The sequence below is a fragment of the Fundulus heteroclitus genome, chromosome 23 (genome assembly GCF_011125445.2).
Source record: "Fundulus heteroclitus isolate FHET01 chromosome 23, MU-UCD_Fhet_4.1, whole genome shotgun sequence".
NCBI lineage: Eukaryota > Metazoa > Chordata > Actinopteri > Cyprinodontiformes > Fundulidae > Fundulus > Fundulus heteroclitus.
This window is the reverse complement of record NC_046383.1, coordinates 20371736-20395932: the sequence shown is the minus strand read 5'-3', so window position 1 is coordinate 20395932 and position 24197 is coordinate 20371736. Positions and strand designations below refer to the sequence as shown.

At 44.9% G+C, this 24197-nt stretch overlaps 1 protein-coding gene and 3 long non-coding RNA genes across 5 annotated transcripts in view; 1 reads left to right on the top strand and 3 right to left on the bottom strand.

Moving 5' to 3' along the window:
- The window catches only part of LOC118557384, a 28676-nt gene extending 26719 nt beyond the window's left edge, over positions 1-1957 (bottom strand). Inside the window, exon 1 of the long non-coding RNA XR_004927846.1 lies at positions 1874-1957. This is a non-coding gene — a long non-coding RNA (uncharacterized LOC118557384). The remainder of the gene's footprint in view (positions 1-1873) is intronic.
- fgf18a (fibroblast growth factor 18a) lies at positions 1524-11623 on the top strand. 2 transcript variants are annotated; one of them, XM_012882146.3, is made up of 5 exons: positions 1524-2109; positions 5378-5417; positions 5557-5734; positions 9800-9906; positions 10023-11623. In XM_012882146.3, exons 1-5 carry the CDS (start codon positions 2078-2080, stop codon positions 10293-10295), a joined length of 630 nt encoding a protein of 209 aa, XP_012737600.2. In that variant the 5' UTR covers positions 1524-2077; the 3' UTR covers positions 10296-11623. The 2 variants fall into 2 exon arrangements, with proteins under 2 accessions (XP_012737600.2, XP_012737599.2); XM_012882145.3 differs by having other exon boundaries at positions 5554-5734.
- Positions 11624-18056: 6433 nt separating this feature from the next.
- Positions 18057-20067, bottom strand: LOC118557457. Its single transcript, XR_004927876.1, has 3 exons — positions 19987-20067; positions 19659-19825; positions 18057-18444 (listed from the first exon to the last, which is right to left on the bottom strand). It is a non-coding gene; the product is annotated as an uncharacterized LOC118557457 (long non-coding RNA).
- An 87-nt stretch (positions 20068-20154) lies between these two features.
- LOC118557458 lies at positions 20155-21256 on the bottom strand. The gene is made up of 2 exons (XR_004927877.1): positions 21168-21256; positions 20155-20265 (listed from the first exon to the last, which is right to left on the bottom strand). It is a non-coding gene; the product is annotated as an uncharacterized LOC118557458 (long non-coding RNA).
- Between the last annotated feature and the right edge of the window lie 2941 nt (positions 21257-24197).

Here is a 24197-nt window from a genome sequence, read left to right as displayed (position 1 = left end):
GGGACGTGAATTACTCTCAGAGCCATGACATCATCCTCATTGTTTCCAGCGCATTTTGCTTGTTTGAGAAATTACCTCGAGGACACACACACACACAGAGAGAAGTAAAGCAAAGCCTTAAATTTAGTTTGCATTCTGAAAAAGCTGCAATTATATCCGCTTCGTTAGCAGATGTTTTTTTTTTTTTTTTTTCATGCTGAGCCCAACACTTGTTAAAACTGATATTTTTTTTGTGCACCGGACGTTTGGTCTGCATCGCATAGCGACCATCTAATCCCACTTTGATCCAATAAGTGTGTGTGAGAGAGAGAGAGAGAGAGAGAGAGAGAGAGAGAGAGAGAGAGAGAGAGAGAGAGAGAGAGAGAGAGAGGGGAGGGGGGGCGAGCGGGAGGGAGGATTGATCAGCGTCTGTTAAAATGCTGGTTTTTCTTGGAGTGAGGTCCGTGCCTGCCGACGCGCCTCTCCTGTGCAGCCCCCTTCCAGAAGAGATATTTTTTTGAGAGAGAGAGAGCGAGCGAGCGAGCGAGAGAGAGAGAGACAGAGAGACAGAGGGAGGGAGAGAGAGAGACAGAGAGACAGAGGGAGGGAGAGAGAGAGAGAGAGACCTTTTTTATTTTTGAAAGGGAGAAGAATCTGCATAATACCAGTGAAGTGGATAAAAGCGCACGGCTGGGTTCTTTTTGCGTTCTCTCTTGCGTTTGTCTCCGCTGGTGTCTGAATGAAGCAGGGAAGCAAAGACATGGGAGAGCAGCGGAGTGTAGGTTCTGCTCTGTTCTGGGGGGGTCGGTCTGTCAGCGTGACTGAGTAAACACATTTTGCCTTAAACTTTTTATTCTTCACAAACTGGTGAGTTTCACTTCACCGCTTCTTTTTTTTTTTCTTTTTTTTTTTTTGCAGCGCAGACCTTTTTTTTTTCACCCCTTCGGAACGCTGTGGAGACAGACTTTGGTGTTTCACCCCCACCGCTCATTTTCAGGGGAAACTGCCCTAAACTTTTCTGTTTTAAAAAAAAAAAATAAATAAGAAGATCGGATTGCACTTTCCCCCTTCAAACATTTTGGAGGTGATGTCATCGTGCTGTGTTTTGGCAGGTATTGTGTTGAGAGGGCGCACAGGGGACTGCTGCAGCAAGGCGGTGACCAGCGGCTGAGTAGAGCCGGGGGGTTGTGGGGGGGGAGGGAGGGAGTCCGGAAAAATCAGGTGCAAAGTGTGGCAGGTCATTTCCACGCCGTGTCGCGAGTGGCTGCCTCTGCCACCCAGTCGCAGCTGCTCCCATCCTCTCCAGCCACCTTATCCCTCCATCTTTCTTTCCCGTTTACTGCCCCCCTAATCCAGGACTGCCCATATACCACCATCTGAGCTGGACCACCCCCGGACCTCATCCACATCTCTCTGGGACAACGTTACCGGGTGTCACCTGAGCTACACACCCGCTGCGTGGAGGCGCAGACATGACAGGGATCGCATTGCATTACTCTGCGCCCGCAGAGCCTCATTATCCAGGTCGCCGTTTGCTCCAGCAGCCAGCCGAGAAAATCCACCTCCAAGAGCTCCAGACCCCGCACAGCTTGGATTAAAGCAACCTACTGCTCCTGTCCGTGGATCTCAGCCAGTACGGATTTCCCCCCACCGTTCTTTTTCTTCTTCTTCTTTTTTTTTTTTACTGTTGCCCCGAGAACTTTTACGCACTGGATTACGCGTCCGTTTGTGGGGTTCAGCCAGGTCGATCAGTGCAGGCAATTTGTGACACGTGGTCGCGCTTTCACCTGTTCCTCTCTGTGTCGGGAACGCGCAGCCCATTTGCTGCCCCCGCCCATCTGTCCCTCCACCGGTCAGGACAGCTGTTAAAGGTTGCCCGGCGGTCATCACTCACCCCGTCTCGTCTGTGCCATCCACACCGGAAGACCGGAGCACGCCGCCGCCGCCGATGCCAGTAGGAGTGACCGCTGACTCTTTGACTCTGGACAGCATCCATCAGGTTCACTGCGTAGAGGGAGAATCTCCTGACTGTCGGACTGGCTCAGACCGAGCGAGGAGACCGTCTTCGGGCCAAGTTCCATAGTGGAGGGGGGAAGCAATGTGGCCCCTTCTTTCCACGTTGACCGTCTTGTAAGTTACTTTTCTTCTCGTTTCTCTGCTTAGGTTCTGTTGCTCTGTTTAACTATCTTTGCAGGGTAAGAGCAACAGATGAAGATAATGAAGATACGGGTTGCAATGTCTAAGGGTTACATCACTCCCCATAGAAGACATAGGAGTGCAAGGGTCTGTTTTGATTGGCTGACAGTTCAGGGCCATTGGGTCAGAATCAGGGTCTTGTTACTCATAAAACCTGCCATAAACATCTCCATCACCATCTGCACTCACTTTGGGGATGGCCAGACAGCCCCAAAATGGATCGTTCTTTTCTTTTTGTCCAAGAAAACAAGTTTTTGCCCGTTTGGAATGTTTTAAAAGTTGATTGGAATAACGCCGGTTTTATCTGGTGGGATAGGAAAATGATAGTGCCAAGAGCAAATATGTGGTAGGAGGATGGGGGGAAAAGGGGGTCTCATTTGAGGTGTGCCTTGTCAGAAGTCAGGGGATTTATTTTTCTTCCTTTCTGTCGGCTGTTCGTCTCCCAGATGGCTGTCGTCTCTAGATACTTCTCATTCCTCACACAACCTGGACAGGGTGTGTGCTGCTGCTGCTCGTGTCTCCTTGCCTTCCTCTCACCTAACTGGCTACATCTGTCTTCATTTCTTGCCCATACCACTTCTTTTTTTTTTTCCCCCATAGATACTGTTCTCAGATAAAAAAAATTAAAAAAAAGTATAAATGAATAAGCGATGAATGACGGTGCCCCTCGGGACATCTAAAGAGGAGCACTCTCTATATAATCCGCTGCTCTTCCAATCATCTTTTTATTATTTTCCATCTCACTTATTGGCATTACCGCCGCCACTTTTCCTCCTCCAGATGCCGTTTAATCCCGTTGATCACAGGTTTTCACCTCAGGGATTTTAGTCTAAACAACCTTTTTAATTTCCATGACTTGTTCAAACCTTTGCTTTGTCATAGGCCCCCAGTTCTGCTCACATCCTAACAAGTCTAAGCAAGGTTTTAAAACAGGGTCGGCTTGCTGCACATTTGAAACTTTTGAACTTTGCCGAAGCCCCTGCTCCAACTTTGGCGTACCACGTAAACCACTGCTACACACGGCTGAAACCGCCGCTCTTTGCTGAGTCCCACAGGCCGACCGCTCTTCTCCAAGCTGGTGCCCAGTCCACGGAGCTGAGGCCTGCTTGCCTAACCGCAGCCTCCATATGGTTGATCTGCTGGGACGTAGGTTTATGATGTCAGATGGCTGCTTGTTTTGGCAACGGGCCCGGGCACATCGGGCTTTCCCTCTCTCTCCCCTACCTCTTTCGCTCCGTATTCCTCTTGAATTTTTTTTTTTTTTTTTACTCTGCACTCTCTTATTTTCTCATTTTTCTCATCCCTCCCCCCACTGCCGGCTGATCCCGTCTCCCTCTTTCCTCTCCCCTTCTCCTTCTCTCTGTAGCTGGCATAATATGGAGTGTCTGTGGTTTTTGTGGGAGCGGGGGAATCCAGCGCAGAGGCACTTTTCCTACAGCGTCCTCGGCAGCGGTGCAGCCGTGGTGTTTTAACAGCTGAGAGTCCTCACAATGCACAGGCGCTCTGGGTTTTTCGGCTGCGCAGGCAAAAAAAGTGACGGCCAATGCTCCGCTGCATTTCCCAGGATGTCTGCATCTATTAGGACGGCCCGGGCGTGAGCCAACAACACCGGCTACAGAGTCGGGCTTGTGAGGCAGGAGAGAGAGAAGTAAAAGGAAACAAGATAGCTCTGATGGCACGTGTGTACGAGTCAGCAGACAGTGACATGTTATACAACATGTTAAACAGCTCCCTTTTCCACTGTTTGCCCTTCTTGTCTATTTCCCATCTCCCTCCGCACTTGGCGGCTTCCTCTCTCAGTTTTCTCCTTCTTGCTTTGTTACGTGTAACCTCAGTGGTTTTCATCCCCATCTTCTCCGCCTCACATTGGTGCATCTGCCTTTTCTTTCAGACGTTATCCTTAGTCTCCCATCAGCCCTCTTCAGCTTTATCTTCAATCCTATTTGCTCTCACATTAGCGTTCTCAGCCCCTCTCTCAGCCTGGCCCACTGTGTACCTCTCGGCCTACCTTTTCTCCTGGTATCTGCCTTTCTCAGCATGTCTTTGCTTAGGCCCAGCTGTCAGCTGTCTGCTCCTCCTGTATACACACATTTACCCTGCACACATCTGCACATCTGTGTGCGTACCCATGACAGTGTGGAGGAGTCGCCCTTGCTAACCCTAAACATAAAGAAAGATTGGAGGGATGGGGGGGTGATAGGAGAAAGGTAGAGTGGAGAGAAAAGACGGGGAGGGAGAGATAAGCTCGGCGAGCAGCAGGGAGGACTGAAAGCCAGAGAAAAAGAGAGAGAAGAAGCATGCAAAAAGATATGAGGTGGGGAAAGACAAAATTCATAGAGTTGCTTTTCAGTCCACACACTCGGTTCTGAACTCCATCAAGGGTTCGGCCACTATTTCAGAGCTGCCCAAGGACTGCCAAAGAAGATTTTGCAATCCAATCACTCCCTTCACAAAAGCCGTAAATAACGTGTGATACATTCAAGGTCAAGGTCTACATGTCAATTAGGCAATGCAAGAAAGTGAGAAGAATTTTAATTAGAAGTGTAACCAGCTGTCTCTCCTGGACGGTATCAGAAACTTTAACCAGACGGACAACTAATGGGTTTCATGTAGACAAAACTAACATTTTCGTACCATGCCACCATAAATCATTTTCCACATGTCTTGGTAGCGCTTGTTCACACATATTCCAAGCATCTCCAAACGTAACCACAATCCACCGCTCTTAAAAGCCACATCACAGCTGAATGAACACCTGTAGTCCAGCGCAGCTGTCTACATACACAGAGCGGCCAAATGAGCCAGCCCGTTTCCTTAGATGTCCGAACCAAAAACCTTCTCTACTCGTCTCGGCATGTTTGCCATTTCGGTGTTGGTCCAGCCGGGTCATTTGTAGGCCAGATTTTTTTGGAAGGGCAAAAGTCACAGACGGGTCAGAAAGTGGGTTCGGACAGGAGGCTGGTAGCGTTACCGTAAACACCGCTCTGGGTGTTGTCTGGCTTTCGATTCCTGGACATCTGCCGTTCCGTATGTCAAGTCGCTGTGCCTGCCTCACGCCCAGGAGTGTGACTAATCACCCGAGAAGGAAATGAGATGTCGAACAGAGAGAACAGAGGAAAAGAAAGGAATGGAAATGATGGTGTCATGCCCCGCTCTTCCAAAATTTTATATTTCTTAACTCATCTGTTTCTGCTTTTTCCAGATGTATCCAGATGTTACTGGTGATGTGCAATCCCTTGCAGGTGAGAGACGGCATGCATCAGAAGAGAGCGGCTGTGTGGCGTGAATGACGTGTTGTATATTTGATTTTATGCACAGTTCTTCAAAAGGTCTTCGCAATCCTCTGCCAAACTGCGGATGTGCTTGTGGGTGTTCCAGCAGGTACTTGGCGTGGATGGAGTCAACTTCAGCGTGCACGTGGAGAACCAGACGCAGGTGCGAGACACCATGAGCCGGAGACACCACCGAGTCTACCAGCTCTACAGCCGTACCAGTGGCAAGCACGTCCAGGTGCTGGGACGCAGAATCAGCGCCAAGGGAGAGGACGGAGACAAATATGGTAAGACACACAAACACACATGTACAGGGAAAAAGCTTAGCTGCTGAAATGTGCTCAAGCCGTGTTTGCACATGCATGGAGGGCTTTGCAAAATTATTCATACCTCATACTTTTTTGTATTTTGTTTTTCCACATCAAAACCCAACATTTTTACATATTTTATTGGGATTTTATGTGCCAAAATCAACACATATTACAAAAAAAAAAAGGTTTTCTTCTTTTTCAGAGATCTGTAGTAGATCAATAAAAAACAGACAGTATCATGAAAACCAAGAAACACTTTTGAAAGGTTAAAGATAAAGCTGTGGACATTTTTAAAGCAGGATTAGGACATAAAATGATATCTTCATATTCAAACATCTCACAGAGCACCATTCAATGCATCAGATAGTCGTGAAAGAAAACTCTGCAGGCGGCTGCAGAAGACTTGAGACTAGGTTCAGTTTCCCACAGGACAACGACCCTAGACAGAAAGCCAGGGCTGCAGTTGAATGGCTCAGATCAAAGCATATTCATGTGTTAGAGTAAACTTGGAAGTTGCTGTTTGAAAAAGCTGTTCACACAATCTCACTGGGTTTAATGAAGTCTCTAGTTGTGCAAAGCCGGTAGACTTGACGATGTATTTGGAGCTAAAGGTACAGACTGCAGAGGCAGAATGCAGATGCATGCCACACAGTTATATTTTGAAAAATCTCTGAAAGCTATGTATCATTTCCCTCTACTTTCACAGCGATGCACAAGTCTGTGTTTGTCTACTGCATGGAATCCTATCAAAATACAGTGTAGTTTGTGTTTGCAGTGTATCAAAATGTGAAAACGTTCAAGGGCTGTGAAGACTTTGGGGAGTCACTGTAAGAAGAACAAAGACTTAAAAGTTGACCAGATGCATGCATCAGTGGAGATGCACATAAAAGCGCACATACAGGCCTTCCATGGCTTTGACAAAGGGGCAGTGAAGCTTGTCTTGGGAGTACAAAGACCACATTGACTGGCTGCAGACTCAATGATTCACAAGAGAGAAGACATAGAGAGAAAAGGTGTCACTAAAGAAAAAAAAAGAAGTGTGAGTTAAAGGAAGAAGCCTCACAGATAGAGCATCAGTACCGAGTGTTAGAAACTCATCTCTTTCATCGATCCGACCATTGATTTTTCATCCTTCCTGTTGTCTCCTCTGGATTTTAAACAGCAGGCTTCCTTTCCCTGCCTCCATCTATCGTCTGACCCTCTCTCCGTCCATCCCCCAACAACCTTCTCAACCTCCTGCTACATGTGTAACGATGGCTAAACCGTTCTTAAACAGCACAGACTCAATTAAGTATTGCCATATTCATATTTGTCTGCTGGCACATGCTTTTCATTGATGTCAGGTAGATTTCATGTCCCTTTCAGGCACAGCGTGTTACCACCTGCGCAGAGATGCCCCTGTCTTTATATGATTGTTTGAATTATCATGAATTTACTAAAAACAGCCCGACAATTAAACCAATCAAGTCTGTGTTGGGAACCGAAGAATGAGTCAGAGAGAATAAATCTGAAACAAGTGCATGGCAACATAAAGATGAAGAGTACGAGCAGAAGGGAGAAGATGAGACAGTTGGGGGAAGAGAGATGAAGGAGGGGGGGGGGCAAGAGGGAGGGATGTATTGATTTCTGCTGACCCCTTTGTTGACTAAGGTCATGTAGGAACCGTTTTAGGATTTATTTTTAAACAGGCACAAACACTCTCCAACGGGTGTGCAGTTTAGTGATGCGGCGGACGAGCTGCCTGGAAGGTTGAACGCACATCGCGCACCTGCACACACGCCTCTCTCACACAAACACACGGGGGGGCACGGGAGCACATGTGCACGCCTTGAAACAACACGATCACAGGCGCTCAGGCCGCGTGTTTTCCGGCTCCCCTTGGCTGCCTCGTTTCTCCCGGCTGTTATCTTTTTATCCTTCCCGAGGCCCATGTGCGGCCAGAGTCTTCGCATCCAGGTGTGCCATCAGCCTCCTTTAACTGCACTCTGATATTTACACCTGCCTGGCATTTATTAGCACAGGTAACAGGAGCTATGAGTTTCCAGGCTGCCAATCAGTGACAATGCCTTGGCTGGTACAAATTTAATAGTAACTGCAAAAGTATTCACACCCTTTTGAAACTTCTTTTTTTTCCCCACACAGTGACCACAAACTTTATATTTTCGTGAGATTTTTATGGCATGAACTAGTGCATGGCAGCACATAATTGGAAACTGGAAAGAAAAAGAATAAAGGGTTTTCAAAACATTGCAAATGAAGATCTGAAAAGTGTGGAACACTTCATCCCCCTTTGATCTGATACCTCCTAATAAAATCTAGTGTAGCCGATTGCCTTCAGAAATCACTTACCCTGCAAGCAGAGTTTACCTGCGTCTGCATGTTCGACCGTGGCTCAGTGGGTAGAATAGTGGTCGTACAACGGGAAGGTTGTGGGTTTGATTCCAGCTTCACATGTCGTCGTCTTCCTAGCAAGGCACTTAACGCCGAGTTGCCTACCGATCTGTGTATCGGTGTATGAATGTGTGTGTGTTAATGAGTGTGATTAGGTGAATGTGGCTACAGTATAAAGTGCTTTTGAGTGGACTAGAAAAGGCCTTAAGTCAATTTACCGGCGTGTAAGTTAAAATCACAGGCTGCTTTCAACAAGAAAATTCAAAGCAGAAAAGCAGCTTTGAGACCCATGGTAACTCTGGAGGATCTGCAGTGATCCACTGCTCAGGCGAGAGAATATGTTGACCGGACAACTATTAGTTGCGAACGCCACAAATCTGGCTTATGTGGAGGAGAGGCAAGAAGAAAGCTGTTGCTGAAGGCAGGCCATTAGAAGTTCCAGTTCATGTTTCTCAGCCTAACAGGGCAAACATGTTGAAAAAGCTACTCTTGCAAAATGAGCCCAAAGTATTTTTTTTATGGATTTATTTCTTGCCTGTGTGGAAAAACAAGATTTGTGGCAGGAAACTGCTGGTCTCCCTTAACACACAATCACAACAACAAAACATGATGGTGGCAGCATCATGCTTTGGCGAGGCCTTTCTTGTGAAGGCACTAGGTAAAAAGGTCAGATTATGTGGAAATGGCTTTGCTGAAAGAAAGCCTTTCAGACGCTGCAAAAGCCTTTAGACTGGAGGTCCAGGACCAGCACGACAACAACCTCATACATACAGGCATGGCTGATACCGAATGGTTTAGAATGGCTTCAGACCTAAATCAGATTGAGAATCTGAGGCAGCACTTGAAGATTTATGTTCACAGATGTTCTCCCTTTTATCTGAGTTACTTTGCTAAGAATGTGGGGCACAAATGTTAATCTCTACATGCGCAAAGCTGATAGAGAGACACTCCAAACGATTTAAGGCTGAAATACAGTGAAAGGTGGTTCTACTGGCCCTGTGATAGACTGGCGACCTGTCCAGGGTGTACCCTGCCTCTCACCCATTGACAGCTGGAGATAGGCACCAGCACCCCTCGCGACCCCATAAGGGATAGACATGTTAGAAAATGGATGGATGGATGGAGGTTCTACTGAAGATCAGAATGCAAGAAACCTTTTGGATGACCTTGAAGAAACAGGAGAAGTCTAGTTGCTTTATACTTATGCACTTAAGATGGTTTCACAATGTAATAACCCAGGGGGGTTCAACACTCATACACAAATGTTCATACTAGTCAATTACATGGTAGTCTATTATATGAAATCCTAATAAAGTACATAAAGTTAAGGCTGTGGTTGTAATGTGGAGAGAAAAAAAGTTAAAACGTTCCAGCTGTATGGAAACTGCAATCTGCAAGACTTTTATTAGGTTTTGAAACAATTTTACATTGAATTTGGCAGTGAAAGTACTGCTTTTTCCTGTTACCGTAGACCACAGGAAGCCTTAAACAAAAAGGGCATCAAAGGTTTTGGTTTCTAAATATTTGTCCTGTTAAATACAAGAGCCTTTGATAACTTTAAGCTATGAAAATAAAAGACGACCGTGCGGCACTTTTCCGCACACTTGCATCTCTAATGTCTGTCTGTTTCTCTGTCTGTCCCTTAATAAGCCCAGCTTGTAGTGGAGGCAGACACCTTTGGTAGCCAGGTGAGAATCCGAGGCAAAGAAACCAACTTCTACCTGTGCATGAACCGCCGCGGGAAGCTGGTGGGAAAGGTGAGACTTTTTTTCTTACTGGGAAGCGTTAATGAAACAATATCACAAAGCCTCCTGACGGCCCTCTCTCTACGCCTTTGTATATACACCTGCGGTTTTTGTGCTCTCTCTCCCAGAAGGCCAGTAACCGAAGCGCTGACTGCGTCTTTGTGGAAATGGTCCTGGAAAACCACTACACGGCTCTGATGTCGGCGCGCTACTCGGGCTGGTATGTCGGCTTCACCAAACGGGGGCGTCCTCGCAGGGGGCCCCACACGCTCCCCAACCAGCAGGACGTACACTTTATGAAACGCTTCCCACCGGGGGAACAGCCTGACCTCACCACACCCTTCCGCTTTACAACCATCAGCAAGCGGGTCAAAAGGGTCCGCGCCACCGGGACACGCTAGCAGCGGCTAACCCTGGCACCCGCTGTCTTGACGAGCAAAAGCCTCACCCTGAGCCTCCAAATGGCTAACCCAGTCATCTCTTCTGTTGCACTCGACTGAACGTCCATCCCTTTGTTGTGACAAATATTGACCAGAGAAGCGATGAATCATTAATGGGGTTCAGCTCTAAGAATCCTAATTAAACACTCCAAGCCCCCGGTTAGGCATCATTTCTCTAACTTTTTGTTCCCTTTACTGGACCAACTGGACTGTATCTCCAGTAATGCTGGAAACTCAGAAAGAAGCGAAAGAGAGCCTTCAGGTCGGTCAAGAGTCTGAGGCAGGACAGCCTTGATTCCGCCATCACATAACCCCACAAAACCCGTCTGCTGTCAATCGTGGGATTTTAACTGGACCATACAGAGAGAGCATGGCTGGGAAAAGACTTGCCGAACAAGACAATGAGCGCTTAGCCGACTGACAAAGGGAACATCAGAACATGAAAAACGTTCCAGCGGACAAAGAGACAGAACGATCCGCACGGATCCAGAGGACATATAATGGACTGCTGACATGTGATGCACTTATCTGTCTCACCACCGAACTCGCGGGGACCTGTGAGACTGTTGGACGGGACGGCAGGACGCTAACCAGAAGGATGAATGGGGAAATATTAGAGTGACTGACATTGAATATATGCATGTTGTTGAGAGGATGACAAGAAAACGTGTATCGCATGAGTGCTTGGAGATCAAGTCACAAGGGGTTCTGTGCGGTCCCTGCACGAACCGGGACGACTCAACGCAAGGGACCGAAGCTTTACGAACAGGAATGTACTAAACAGACCAAGCCGCACCAAATCCTGCCAACAAAGCACTGCAAACCAAACCAACTGCGACCAAAGACAACTGGGGACCTTCTTTATGATTCCTCCTCTTTCTATGCCCCTCCCCCCCGAGGACACTACATCCACAGCTTTAAGGTGCAGAAGGTGATGAGTGCTTGGCTAAGCCCAGTGGGGAGGGCGCCTTCTCCAATAGCATTGCTATAGAAACGACCCAGGGGGACGATGCTCCTGTGAGATACCGTTGATACAGAGTGCTGCTACCAGGACATTCAGTGGAACAACCCAAAGTCTCATGCATACACACAGGGAAAGAAGAATTAAAGGGAACAATTTATTGAAAGTATAAATATATATATATTATATATTAAAGAAAGACAGAAACGTAAATAAGCAATCTTACTATGATGGTTACTATAATTATTACGATAAAATTATTTCATTTATTTATTTCAGCTCTGTGTGCAGCGGTCTTTCTTGACTCAGTAAACCTTTCAGAAACATCTCAAGCGTCTCGCGACCTCTTTTAAACGGTTTCGTCACTTCCTCTTTTCATGGCAACACTTAATTTAAGTTTGTTGATTGTTTTGTTTGCCAAGTTGCAGACATTGCACACCATTGTTTAGCTTCGTTTGGTAAATTATTGTTGGTGCGGTCACTTTTCTAGCTTCTAGATATCTTTTTTTGGTAGAGTCTTTTGATGGGGGGAGGTGACCAGCACAATTCTTCCTCTTTCAGCCTTAAGTCATGAATTCAAAACTATAATGATAGAATGGCAACATAATGAGCAAAATGCTAGTGTGGTTAATATTTTGATCATTTTGGGCATCATCTTATATTTATTTGGAACCTTTTGCAATGTATTTGACCTTTTTTCGGGGTAATTTGGCAACGTACAGCTTTAGCGATTCTTAAAAAACAAGAATTGGGTGAAAAGGCCTGAAATTTATGGATTTAGAGCAGGGGTGTCAAACTAATTTCTATATGGGGCCACTTTGGCATCATGAAGTCATTAAAAGGGCCGCTTGCATGTGTAGAGACAATACTTTTCATTTCATAATTTCATTCCAGTTCACACAGTAGTATAAAAAATGCACAGTAACATAAAAGTAGCACCCTTAGGCCCAGCTTATACAGTTTATCTGCAAAAAAAAAGTTGATATTGGGGTGAGTTAAACTAGGCACAGTTTTAGCCACTTTATACACTTTAAAAGGGAATATGCATTTTTTTGGCTCTCGAGAGCCGGATAATTTACCTCGACGGGCCAGATTTGGCCCGCGGGCCTTGAGTTTGACACCTGTGATTTAGAGGAATCCACACAGGCTCAAATAAATGCATACACTCCAGTAGTATTTGATAAAATGCTTTTTGCAGCAGGAACTCCGGTTGATTGTTCTTATGGATGAGGTTAGGCCCATTCAAGAAGCTTAAGGGTAGCCTACTTTATCCACTCCAGAAGCAGTCCTGTTGCATTTGGGATCATCTTCCTTTTGGAAACTCGACTGTAGCCATGTTTCAACCAGCTGAACTCAACTGTTGCCCCCAGTTTAATCGAAATTGGACCCAGGAACCAAAGGGTTGGTGCCTGTCATAAAAGTGAATGTGCTGAAACACCGGAGTCACTGTCCAACATGTCGGCCAAAAAAAGAAGTGCCTGCACCAAACTTGAAACTATCAAATATGACTAAGATTACCAGCCACTCAGATAGACGAGCAGATTGCCTTTTAAGACACGTGTTGTAAAACAGTCGGGTCACAATGACGAGACATATGTTTGGAGGAAATGAGTCTTGGCTTCCAAACCTAGAAAGAGTCTATCCACTTCCAACCGTGGAGGTGGTTGCATCAAGCATAGGGTCCATTTCCCTGCCAGTGAGGTTTGTACACACTGCACAAAGCGGGCTGAACAACAAAAAACGACTACCACCAAATTATTCAATATCACCTCAAATCAACAGAGAGATGGTTAAAACTTTGACATAATTTGGTGTTCCAATAGGAAAATGATCCCAAACAAACAAACAAACATCTTGGAAAGTATGCATGCCTTGATTAAGCTTCTGTAATGGCCCCGAACTCAACACTTAAATCTTTTAAAAGGCCGAGTCTCTCCGTTTTCATCTATGAAGATTGGCCGAATGTTCAACCAGGATGCTATGACCTTTAGTCAGGGTCATGTATCCAAATGTTATTGAAGGTACACTTGATATTTGCGCTTATGTTAGATTTGACTATAAATTTGAGTTTTTTAATCCTTTAGTTTATTGTATTGCCATTCCACTCCCTCAACCTATACAGCCCAAATGAACCATTCATTGTCCAATATATAGGGACGATCATAACAATCAGAGCATGTTAACTTCTGACTGCAGGCCTACCAACAACAGTGTACGAAACTAAATATTTATCTCTTAATTTTCTCTGTTTCAAATAGATAAACAGCGTGCGGGGAAAGTGGTGAATCTAGGAGCAGAAAGGTTTAAGGATAATGCAGTGTCTGCAGTATTTTACTTCATTCCTGCTAATGACAATCACTTTTGTGCTCCCGCCTAATAAATCAGGGCGAGTGGTCAATGCGGAAGCCACGAGCCTACGGTGGATTAAACCAGAGAGTCGCAGCATCTTTGCTGCTCCAACCAACAGGGGCGCTTTTATGAAATTCGACAGCAAGCTACTGTGTGACCTAAAAGCTGCTTTTCAACTGAAGCCCAAGTTCAAGCCGTTGAAAGCTACAGCGTAATAGACGTTTTCTGCCAGTAAACACACCAACTAAGACTTTAAAAAAAGTGTGCGGAAAATATAAAGTGAACATTTACCAAACTCCCAGAGGAACCAGAGCTTGCTGAAACGCACCTCGAGTTCCTTTTTCTATTTACCCTACATGATGAAAAAGAAGAGCATATAAGAAAACCTCACAGTGGTGAGAAGTTGTCTAGCTGTTTTTCTGTCCCTCCCTCTCAGCCTCCATCCCCTTCCCTGTCCTAGCAGGAGGTCACTGAGGAGATGTCACTGCCAAATGACCCATTTGCTTCGGCAGACACAAACAGCTGACTCAGGGGGATAAAGATTGCACCAGATGATACGTATTGCAAGGCAACAGGACTCTGCGCCGCATGATGGGGGGAAGGGGGGGGTTGGTATAAGGAGGAGACGGTGAGGTGGAGAAGAAATGGGTGTGGGATCGAGAAGAGAGAGTAAGGGAGTAAAGAAAGGGTGGCGGGGTTTGCTGGTGTAAGTTGTTCATTTCTGGAACCTTGCTTCAGTTCCACTCGGGAATGATGGAAATATTCCGCGTAGCCAAACCCAGAGTGGAAGGTGTATGGTAATCATGTCGGGGAAGGAATGCCAAATATGTGCGTGAGAACGGAGCTGTGACCCGAGAGCTGCAGGAATTATGGGCCGAAATCCCACAGACCCAGAGGAAGCACGCACGCCCATATCCCATCCAACACATACACACATCATATATTAACGGTGCTCCGCCAAGTGCAAAACGTATGACCCACATAACTTATAGTCAGAATTTCAAACATTCGGCTGTACGGACTGGGGAACCATGCCCTAGACCACCCCCTTTCATACAGGAGGAGATGCACTGAATGAGTGGACAAACCTACTGTGAAAGGGGGGAAAACTCAACACGCAGACTGCTGTAAAATGTACCGCATTTCAGATCTCGCTCTCTCAAACTGACAGCGTTTACAAGATGTGGTATGTGAGCCTCTGTAACAGGTTGTTTAGACTCCTAACCCAACTCGGCCACCCCACTGTCAAGAGCCAAAGCCTTAAAAAACAGACTGTGCTGCGGCGGGGAAAATTAGTATATACTCCCATCTGGTGGTAACAGTCAGAAAATACTCGGAATATAATCTTTACTTGGAAAATGTTTTCTCCAAGGCCTCAAGATTTACAGAGAAGAGAATGTTTTTCGTTAATCCCCAAGTCGAACTGGCCTGTAGATCAGGTTTCGTTTTGAGTCCGATCTGATGCAACCCTGCTTCCTACTTAAATCACCGGTGAGGTAAGAGGCCTTAAACAGAAAAACAAAAAAAAACAGTCACAAATCTGTAAGTTTGGGTTTTTTTCCGAGCAAAACCTGCATCCCATTATCTGCCGCCTGTCCGAGATCTGGTTGCGCTGACGTTACACATCCCGGGAGGGAAAAGCAAACATCCCTCGACCCAGCGAACCCGTCCACCTCATTCTGGTAAATCCCGACGCATGCCCATGCCAGAAGGGATGTACAACTCCTCCACTTGTTTCTGGGCCTGCCAAGTAGGCTCCTTCCAGCAGGGACTTCCTTGGAAGACCTCTAGAGGGAGGCATCCAGGACCAATCTGGATCCGATGCCTGAACCACCTAGGACTACCTTTGCTGATGGAGCTCCTCACCCTCGCTCTGAGGCCAAGTCCAGCCTCCCTAAAGAGGAAGCTCATTTCAGCCCCTTGGATCTGGGATCCGCATCTTACGGTCACAGGTGAGGTTCAGAACATTGACAGACCAGTAAACAGAGGTTGGCTTTTTCGGCTTACTTGACCGCAACCGACTGAAGCAGTGCGAGGCCCCAATTAGTTATATGTTCCACCCCGCCATCATTTCTGGGCGCGACTTAAAGATAGTTGAATCCCTCCAATTGAACAACCTGCGGGTAGGAACGCTTGAGAACATCATAAACCCACAGATGAGCATTAGAGGAACCCTCCCCGTTACGATTACACCTCAAACTGTTGTCCATGAAAACTGCACTGCAAAAACGGAACTAAAAATAAAGTATTTTCTTCTAATTAATATATTTGTCCCTGATTTGAGCTGGTAAATAAGATGATCTGCCAGTGGAATGAGTATTTTGACCCCTAAAATAATTAGATACACTGCCCTCTAAGTAAAATGAGTTGTTCCTATTTTAAGTGCAAAAACCTTATTCCATAGGCTTCCAAATCATCTTATTTACATGCTCAAACCAAGAACAAATACACCAATTTCAAGAAAATGTGGCTTATTTTTAGTTTCGTTTTCGCAGTGTGACGAGAGGATCAGGACCAAGGAGCAGCCCTAAAGTCAGCGCTTGCACAACGTTTAAGCCTTACCCAATGCCCACAACTTTCAGAAGCAGACAATGAAGACTGGGTGGGGCTTTTTTTTTTTTTTTTTTTTTTTTTAAAGAAGCAGTCACTACTTAAGGTCTGTCAACATTAACTAAAACACTTGACACTGGAGGATCTTCCTAGTTACCTCAACTATTCAAACGCAGCTCATACAAATTGTGACGGAAAATTGTAAATCTTCAACATCTGTAATTTATAAAAGAATCTTTAAACAGAAAATGATTTTTCCCGCCTTAGGAACAACACAGAATGTCACATAAAATAAATGGCAAAGATTAAAGAGGGCTAAGGACCAAAATGTTCCCATTTTGGACAGAGAAGACAGATGGTTTGAGAGGGGTGGAGGAAGCCATTTACGTAAAGCGAGAAAAAAAACAACCTTAAAACAGAGGAGGGCTCAGGTTTCAATTGTCAAAAACTTACAACACAGCCATAAAGGTTTGATTCCTGCCAAGTTTCACCCCAATTCACACCTCCATGCATGTGACCACATTCCTCCAGTGAGCCAGGCAAACGATGAGCCCAACATCCCCATCATTGGTTGATATACATGCGAATCTAAGCTCTAACGATGCCTCATCTGCAGGTCTACAAAGCTTGGAACTCCACACTACTACAGACATTTTGAACTTGGAAAGCTTCCTGGATGAGAAGCGAAATGTCTTTAATTTCAGAAGTCAAGTTGTCTCATTTTTAAACCTTTTTTTGGATTGATCATGAACCTTTAATGACTAAAGCTAAACCTTTGCATCAAGTTGCACGGAGAGGCAGAATAACCCAAATCCACTCATAACACACACACGCACACACACACACACACACACACACACACACACACACACACACACACACGAGAACAGACACTCATTCAGGGTTACAGTCGGGCTCAGCACTCCACCACTGTCAGGTACTTTATTCACAATAAGGTCAATTTATTCTTTAAAAAATCATTTTAATATACAACACAATTTTTGACAAGACAACTCCGTTTACAGCTAAATTTGAGCTCTTGAATTCCAGCTTCTCTCATTACCAAAGCAAGCACTTAGGATGAATGGAGAGAGAAAGATGGCGTGAAGAAGGACAGATAAACACTGGGGGGGGGGGGGGGGGGGGGGGGTTGGTTGGTGGGGGTAACGTAGAAAGAAGGAGGAGAAAGGCAGGGGAAGAAGAGAAAGGACTACGCTTAGTATGATTTTTCTTGTACTAAGAACAAAATACTCAAATAAAATTAGAAAAACAACAGTGATAAAAAAAAAAAACAGTAAACAAAAGTAAGAATTAAAAGAAGGAAAAAAAAAAAAAAAAAAGCAGATGGTGTTACCGGATGCTGATCCAAGGCCAAACCTCAATGCATGTCTGACGCTTCTGTTCTGCCGTTTTCACAAGTCCACATACACATAAACACACACACACGCTCAGAGTGTGTGTGTGAGTGTGCCCCCTTAGTCCGCGCCAATGTGCACCTCGTAGGAGGGGCTGTGAAAGGGAGGCTAGCGGCGGGATAGGGAGAGGGAGAGAAAGAGAGAGAGAGAGAGAGAGAGAGAGTCAAGGAGGAGCAGAACTTCTTGAGAAGGCGCAGGGAAGCCTTCGCCAACACGTTTCTCCCTCTTTCAGCCCCTCGATCTCCCGTCCTTCCCTTCTTCCTTAAGAGCCGAGCAGAGTCTCTGTCTCCCGCATCACAGCTCCAGTCAACTTCTGTCCAACTGTGCCACTGTGTTTGTCTGTGTAATATATATAAATATATATCTATAAGCAAATCCACATCTGCGGAAACCTGTTTTTGGCAGGGGTTAAAATCTGAGGAGCAGAAGCGGCTTTAAGTTTGCTTCAAGGGGACCAAAAAAAAAAAAAAAAAAAAAAAAAAAGAAAAAAAAAAGTTGTGGGTTTTTGCCAGGTCTATGTTAATACTGTCATTAGTGTACTTTACAAAACATAAATTAGTAGCAGAACGTCTTGGGAGAGTTGCGTCGGTTCTGCAGTGGGGAGTCCTCAGTGTTGGCCTGTATGCGTGTCGCTGAACTGGCAGGCGATGGGCACAAGCTTTAAGGGTCCGTCAGAACGGGCAGGAGGGGGGGGCTGAGTGGGAGATGGACAGAGAGATGACCAGGAGGAAGAGGAGGGGGAAAAAAAAGACGCGCTCCTTTTTGCGACAGATGCACCCATCAGCCAATCAGCCCTGGATTTCCTCCTATAAAAAGGCGAGTTGTATGGCGCCACCTATGGGGAGGGAGCACAAATAACGGGACGCTTGTGAACACAGTCTGGAGGAATATCAGTGAAAAGTTCATTTATTTCAGTAAATCAACTCTAAACGGGATATACTTCACAACCTTTTCTCATTGTTCATTCGGATGCTTATGGCTTTTACCAAGAACAGTTTTTTGAAACTTTTGCAAAAAATAAAAATTATTTTTGACAAATGTAGGTCTGCCTTATTGCCATCTGTGTTTTGTCAAAAGCCTGCAGGGGTGAGGGGGGGTAGACACCGCTGTTACGATCGACTCGCCAAAAGAAGCAGTCACAGCCCTGCGTCGGCTGACTTCTGTACGGGCCCAACTACAGTGACACGACCGTCAACAGACCAGATCTTAGTACCAGTCAGGTGTATCTCTGACTCAGGGGTGACCCAGAATGCACCAGTCGTACCCCATGTTCTGGAGATACAGGGGTGGAGGTTTATTAAAGCACTGATTCCAACCATTGTCCACACTAAGTGAAATTGCCCAAACTCTTGAATGGGCTATGCTAACCAATCCTCTCAAGGCTGTGGTATCCCTGCAGTTTCTGCCCCCTTTCCTCAAAGTTTTCCTTCCACCAAACTTTCTATGCGAGTTCACCTCTGCATACTACTTTAAAGCAAATGTAGTAAAACTGTGGAATAATTTGAGGAGGAGTTGGGAAAACAAGGCTCTGTTTTACTAAAATCGATAAAAAAAAAAAACCTTATAGAAAACAATAACCATAAATTCCTATGTACTTCAGAGTTAATAATGAGGAATTTTATATTGTTTGCAACTTATACTGCAAGTTTATTTAAAGTATCTGGCCACGACATCTACTTTGCAATAATTGAGAACACTTGTGTACAGTGAGTAATGTAAGAGAAGGTTTGTGACTTAATGACCACATTTGCTAAATCGAGTGAATAAACTGCTTGACTGATCTGCCGAGATACAGAGCGCTGAACAGCCAACTTCTATAGAAATGACCTTTTGAGGCCGTCTATGTCAATTTGCAGAACCACTGTCGCGTCAGCAGTCTTCTCAATGTAATATTCTAAGCCATAATCATCAAATTTAACATAGTAGAAAATGCTATCCCTATGTGCAATGAAGCTACAGGGAATCACAATTAGGAGTTTTTTTTTTTTTAAATCGAAAATCAGGCAGTTAAACTAGCAGGGAGGCTCGACGGCGACGCTTTCAGGATACCTGCTATCTAGAAATGTACGTTGTAGGTACGGGAAGGAGACCGGCCCCTCTGACTGGCCGTTGGGCGAGACGTTCAGGAAATCCCAGATCAGAATGGTGTCGTCGTGAGAACTGCTGATGATCTGGAACTCGTCAAACTGCAGGCGGAAAACCCGGCCAGAGTGCTCCTACAAAGACGGGGCGTGAGAGAACCATTAGAGCAGTAGCTAACAGGAAGGACTCAATTAACCTGAGCTATAGTAAAGGTGCATTTAAAGGCACGCATCCTTTCACTTCATTTAATACGGCATTATTCAAAGAAGTAACAACTAAAAAAACAACAACTCACCACTAGAGTGCGCAGACATAATGTGCTAGCGGGGGCCCGAGGGTCAAGCGCCGCCTGCAGGTCCCACACTTTTATTTTTGCTGCCAGAAACAAAGGCATGTGAGGAATGTCTACCAAACAATTCCCCGCCTCGGCTCAAAGAAAGCGTTCGGACCGATGAAGCCTCACCCATCGTAGGCGCCGCTGACGATCCTTTTGTTGTCGAAGCGAATGCAGCGCACCAGCTCCTCGTGACCTTCCAGCACTCGCAAACACGCCCCGCACTCAATGTCCCATAACCTGCCGAAGGAAAAGACCAAGATGAGCCTTACTTCAGCTTTTTTTTAATCCATTTTCATCGTTCATTTTGTTCAGCGCGTAGGCTGTGCCTGCTGTATTTGAAGTGCTTTTGCAATAAAGCGGGCTTGGCTTCAGCTGTCGTAGTCAAAGTGTTAGTTCTCTGCCTTTGATCATCTAGTTGCCTTTTCATTGCTCTTGGCGTACGTGTGGTTGATCTTACGGGGTTCCCACAGGGTTTTCTGCTTCAAACTTCAGACTGTTTCCCAGACTTGAGGTTTAATCAAATTCTACAAACCCGAAAACCAACACAGCACTGAATTTGGCCTCCAATTCAGCAACGTGGGGTAAAGGACAATTTCACTTTTTTTTTTTCCCCCCGGCAATATGAATCAAGAACAGCTACATTTCAGAAATGATGAAACCTTAACTTATCAAACCCGGATCAAATTATTCTACACAAAACACTATGTTTGAAACTTTAATCCCATGAACCATACCATAAGTTTAAAAAAATAGCTCTAACTAGGGCTAAAGGGTAAAAAAAGGCTGAATTCATGACTGCAGTTGTTTACTGGTTCTCTAAGTAAACCAACAGTAAAAGGATCAATCCCAAGATGTGATTTGTCAAATTAGAGATCAAGGATGACTTTTAAATATATAAATCAATAAAAAAAACTTTTATTTTCTTTTACATTTAATTTAAATCCCCCAAGATGATGCAGTAATAGCATTTTGAGTTGTTACGAACAATGTTTGTAGTAATATCATGAAAGCCATATTCTCAGCATTGTGTTTTGTAAATAATGCAAATCAATGTGGCAGCAAAAAACATTGGCATAAAGGGAACTACGGCAAACAAAATGGGCCAATTTAAGACAGAGCTGTTAAAACGTCGCACATACCGGATTGTGTTGTCAGATGAGCCGCTGACTACCAGACGATCTCTGTACTGTAAACAGGCAATCCCCCCGCTTATGACCATGTAGAGTGCGGACAAACTCACAGGTGCTGGTGCTCCACACCTACATGAGGCAAAAGGCCATTTTGCATTTATGAGCAGCGGTGTAAAATCTGGACTGAAACAGAACAAACGTCGGTGAATAAGCCAGTGACAAAAAAGCGGGAGACCGTTAGTCGCCACCTTGATGGGTGCGGTCCCCTGAGGCGGACACGATATATTGTCGTCGAAGTCGACGACGTGACGGCGGCGCGGTGTCCCACGAGGACGCGCCGCAGGCTGATGTCGGTGGGCGAGGCCATGTCCCATACTGCGATGGAGCGGTCCTTGGAGCAGGTGACCATGAGACCATTCGCGAACCGCAGGTGGAGGACGGCCTCGTTGTGGTGGATCAGTGTGTTCAGTACCTCCCCCGTCGTAACTTCCCAGACCCTGCGGAGAAGAACGGAGGGGGACAGAAGGTTACGACTGGTGGTCTCAATCCTAGAAAGAAAAGAAAAAAGTTACTTCTTTTTAAACTGATCATGTCTTAATGGTCGTCCATTTTTAGTTCTGGTTGTTTTGCATTTTATTTTTTAAAATATTTTTTAAAGCTGCCAGCCACGGGACGTTTTATGCTAACCGTGTGGAAACTTGCACCTGCCAGGTGGACATTAACGCCGTATTTGACAATGGTGTAAAGTAATCTTCTATATTTTACTGGAATAATTTCTTCTTCATGACAGAAAAAAAAAAAATAGTGCAGCAGCTTATTAAAAGTTGTTGTCTTTTACTTAGCATCTTTATCATTTTAGGAATTGTTTAAGCGCAAAAAGTACCAGTGTAATCTTCAGGTCAAGATTTTAGCATTACTGCCCCCTTCTGTTAGCAGCACCTCATTGCAGTCTTTTGCTCTCCAACTCTGAATGTTTAATGTATTTGAAAATCAGTGCCGACTTCTAAAAGACAGGATAAAATGGAATAGGGGGTTTAAAAAAAAAAAAAAAAAAAAGAGTTGAATGTGAAAAGACGTGAGAAAGAGCAGAAGAGAAGAAATTAAAGCGGTGGGAAATAAGAATAATGGGAGGAGGTCTAAGTAGGAAAGAGAATAAGATGAGGCACCAGAAAAAAAAAAAAACATATGGAAAAAGATCAGAAGAAAACATGCAAGGGGAAGACATGAAACAGAAAACCTAAACTGGAGATGTGTGTGAAAGAAGCAAGTAGTTTGGTTTCACCAAGCGGAAAAAGCTCTGGCTTACATAGAACTGCGGCTGCGTTTGCATGTGCGGACAACACAGTGCTGTTCCGAACCTGCACCGCCGGGCACTGGAATCGAATGCAAAAACACACTGGAAAGCTGACTGCTCTAAAGCGCCAAAACAAAGTGCCCGTCAAGCTGTTGCTAAGGAAGTGATGGTCACATTTTCCCTTAACCATCATCCAGCGAGCACGGCTGGAGCGTTGAAGTTAATACGGAATTAATATTGAGCTTCTGTGTGCAGTAGCCAAGCATGCTGTCAACATATAAACCCCCACCCAAGCCGTTTAATATACCTGCACCTAAACATTTACAGAAACCTTAGGAACAGCGGCGAGCCGCACTCGCAGGAACGAGCAAACCTTGATGTTCGTATTGTTCCTTCTCAATTTATATACATATGTGGTGTTTTTGCAGGCGTCTAATAGGAATACATGAACAGTTTCCTAATCTGCCGGTTTTCTGATAATGTAAAATAAAAAGCTGAACATTATTGCGTTTCTTTTTGAAAATCGAACACATTTTCCATCCGACTCAGCAACGAGGCTTCAGGGAATCGCTTTCATGCACTTTTGTCGTGCAATGCACCCTCTGCTAGAAAAGCAGAGAAAACAAAAATTCCCAATCTGTGGTTTTCCAGCTGCATTTGCCTCTTTAAACGTGGTCATATTGTGCTCGCTTGCAACCGCAAAACACCCCCGTCACTTAAACAGTTACCAGCTTACATCTGACGTTTTTGGGCACTTTTAGCTCGTCTTCAGCTGTTTCCCGGAAGGCCGTGTTTGTTTTGTACCAAGATGTACAAAAGAAATGAACACGTTAAAAGTTAAACTAAGAACCTGGTAAAAAAAACGTGTCAAATACAGAAAACAGAAAATGTCAGTAACAGAAAAAAAAATGGTTTTGATCTTCTGTTTTTAAGCTCAGTACCATTAAACTAAGGAATCCAATCCCAGGCTTGAGATAGATTAATTAAGTGAATAGTAGCAGGTGCTTTAAAAATTAAGGCACTGCATGAAGAAGAATGTTAGGAATAGTAATTTACACCGACATTAAGATCCCACTGCTTAATGTGGTGGTTTTGCAACAAAAACATGAGGGAATGAAAGACTTTGGAGGGTGTGCTGACGAGTTCTGGTGTTGCACAATTTAAAGGAGGTGAATAGCGGAAGGGATCACTTCAACATGGAATATTGTTGAATTAGGGTGACTAATCAAATCCCTGCTTTATAATGCTACTTTTTTTTAAAGAAAATTTTAAATTTAAAAATCTAATTCAAACAGCTTTATAAACACAGTGATTTATTCAATTAAATTGATTCCAAATATGTCTGGGTGGGGTTTCTTTTTAGTAAACTGTAGAACATTAATGTATGAGCTGGATTATGCTTACTTGAAAACTAATAATAATTTGGGAGAAAACTGTAACGCATTTCATAGACCCCACAGCGGTGCCGTCTAACCCCACCTTGTATCTGGACAGTTAGGAGCCAGGGGAACACACGCGAGGCGCTCTTTGCAGACGGGGGTCCCTGCAGTCCGGCTGGGAGGAGGATGTTGCCTGTGGGGGATGTAACGGCGCGCAGCAACATGCTTAGGTCAGTGACAAATGTCTAACTCAGTGGCAACGCTGGGTGGAAGACTTCTAGAAAAGTGGGCGTAAACAAGACACGCAGCGTCGGTCACCTTGGATGAGGACTTTATATAAAAGAAATCATAGGATGCCTCTACATA